The sequence below is a fragment of the Carlito syrichta genome, unplaced genomic scaffold (genome assembly GCF_000164805.1).
Source record: "Carlito syrichta isolate Samal-C Ts95f unplaced genomic scaffold, Tarsius_syrichta-2.0.1 Scaffold306978, whole genome shotgun sequence".
NCBI classification, from domain to species: domain Eukaryota; kingdom Metazoa; phylum Chordata; class Mammalia; order Primates; family Tarsiidae; genus Carlito; species Carlito syrichta.
In genome coordinates, this window is record NW_007251074.1 from 58,804 (window position 1) to 60,308 (window position 1,505).

At 59.1% G+C, this 1,505-nt stretch overlaps 1 protein-coding gene across 1 annotated transcript in view; it reads right to left on the reverse strand.

Moving 5' to 3' along the window:
* Nucleotides 1-1,505, reverse strand: part of ABI3 (ABI family member 3) — an 11,696-nt gene that overhangs the window by 2,439 nt on the left and 7,752 nt on the right. The window contains exons 3-5 of the mRNA XM_021715307.1: nucleotides 1,034-1,210; nucleotides 297-331; nucleotides 53-121 (exon numbers count right to left, since the gene is read on the reverse strand). Of these exons, the coding sequence (XP_021570982.1) occupies nucleotides 53-121; nucleotides 297-331; nucleotides 1,034-1,210 (281 nt within the window). The remainder of the gene's footprint in view (nucleotides 1-52; nucleotides 122-296; nucleotides 332-1,033; nucleotides 1,211-1,505) is intronic.

Genomic DNA, 1,505 nt, shown 5'->3' on the forward strand with positions numbered 1-1,505 from the left:
GGCCCAGCACCCCCTTTCCTCCCCCAGACCATCAGAGACCGGGGAGCTGGGCCCCAGGCTGGCTGAGGCGGGGAGAGAACTGGTCACATGCAGAAGTGCCCCGCCTGTCATTTTCACAGACCTGCGGAGTTGAGGGGTTGGCCTGGTGGAATTCAGGGCAGAGAGAGGCGGGCTCAGGATACTTGGGGGGGGGGGTGAAAATGGCAGGGTGCAAACCCACGTGAAAGAGGGCACCTCTGTTACTGATGGGTTTCCCCAGTGTGGCCACATGGGAAACCGTGTTCTCTGTTTGGTACATTTCACTAGAGAACCGAACTGAAATATACATAATCTAAGTGGGACAATAGGAAGAACTTACTGGTGGGGAGGAAACCTGGCGACTGAAGGAGGTATGGTTTCCTCTTTCTGAGGTCTGGTATGTTTAGGACGTCAGAGGGGCATTTACATATAAGACTCCTGATCTACTTGGGAACATCGGGGTAGGAGACAGGAGTAGGAATTGACAAACGGGCGTGTGTGTCCCTCCTGCCTTTGCAGAGATGGGCTAAGAAGAAGCCTGAGTCGTGCTCCCTCCCTTGCCACGTCCCCCTTGTGTGGCTGCACCCTCCCCCCCCCTCCCCCCCCCCCCCCCCGTTCCCACCAACAGAGCTCAGGGTGACAGCTCAGTGCAGTGACCTCAAACCCCCAGACAGAGGAAGTTGCCATTCTCATGTGGTGGGGAGCCGCTCTCATGCACTCCCTGCCATGCTCCCCTCCCCCTCTTCCCCTTCCCACACACCCGGCACCTGCAGGGGTTGGAGTGCCAAGATCCTCTGCGTGCAGGAGGAAGAGGCAGGCATGGAGGGAGGGAGGGGGCCATGGAGGGATTACATGCAGGGAGGTGGGGGAGCACGGAGCGATGACTTCAGGGAGCAGGGAGAGAAAAGGCGGCCAGTCGGACAAGAACCTTCCAGAAAACTGGGCATCTGGAGAGAAAAAAAGCCATGACAAGGAGAGGGAGGTGGTGGGGGGAGAGGAGGGTCCCTCTCTCTACCTTGATCCCGTGGCCAATGTCATCCAGGCAGCCAAAGTTGAGGGGTCTCCTGTAGTAGGGTGTGAGGGAGGGCAGGGTCTCGGGGACGATGACTTTCTGGCCGGGGGGCAGCCGCTGGACAGCGGCCAAGGTGCCAATCTCCCTCCGGGCCACCTTCTCCATATGCATGTTCACCATCTGCGTGACAGGGTTGGCGGTGACTGTTGGGTGGTCTGGCTGTGTCCAGAGTCCTTGCCCCCAGAGGAGTCACTCGGGTGGGGGCGGGGATCATGGGAGGCAGTGAGGCCCTGAGGAAGGTTGAGTTTTGTCCCCAGGGCCACACAGCAATTGGGAAAAGAGTAACGGGGGAGGATGGAGCCACTTCGGAGGAACTTCCTGGTGGAAGAGCATGAGGGTTATTATTAGCCGAGCAGGAACAGGAGGAAAAGAGCACAAGATGGGGATGCTGGGAAGGGCGCTGGGCTGGCGGGGT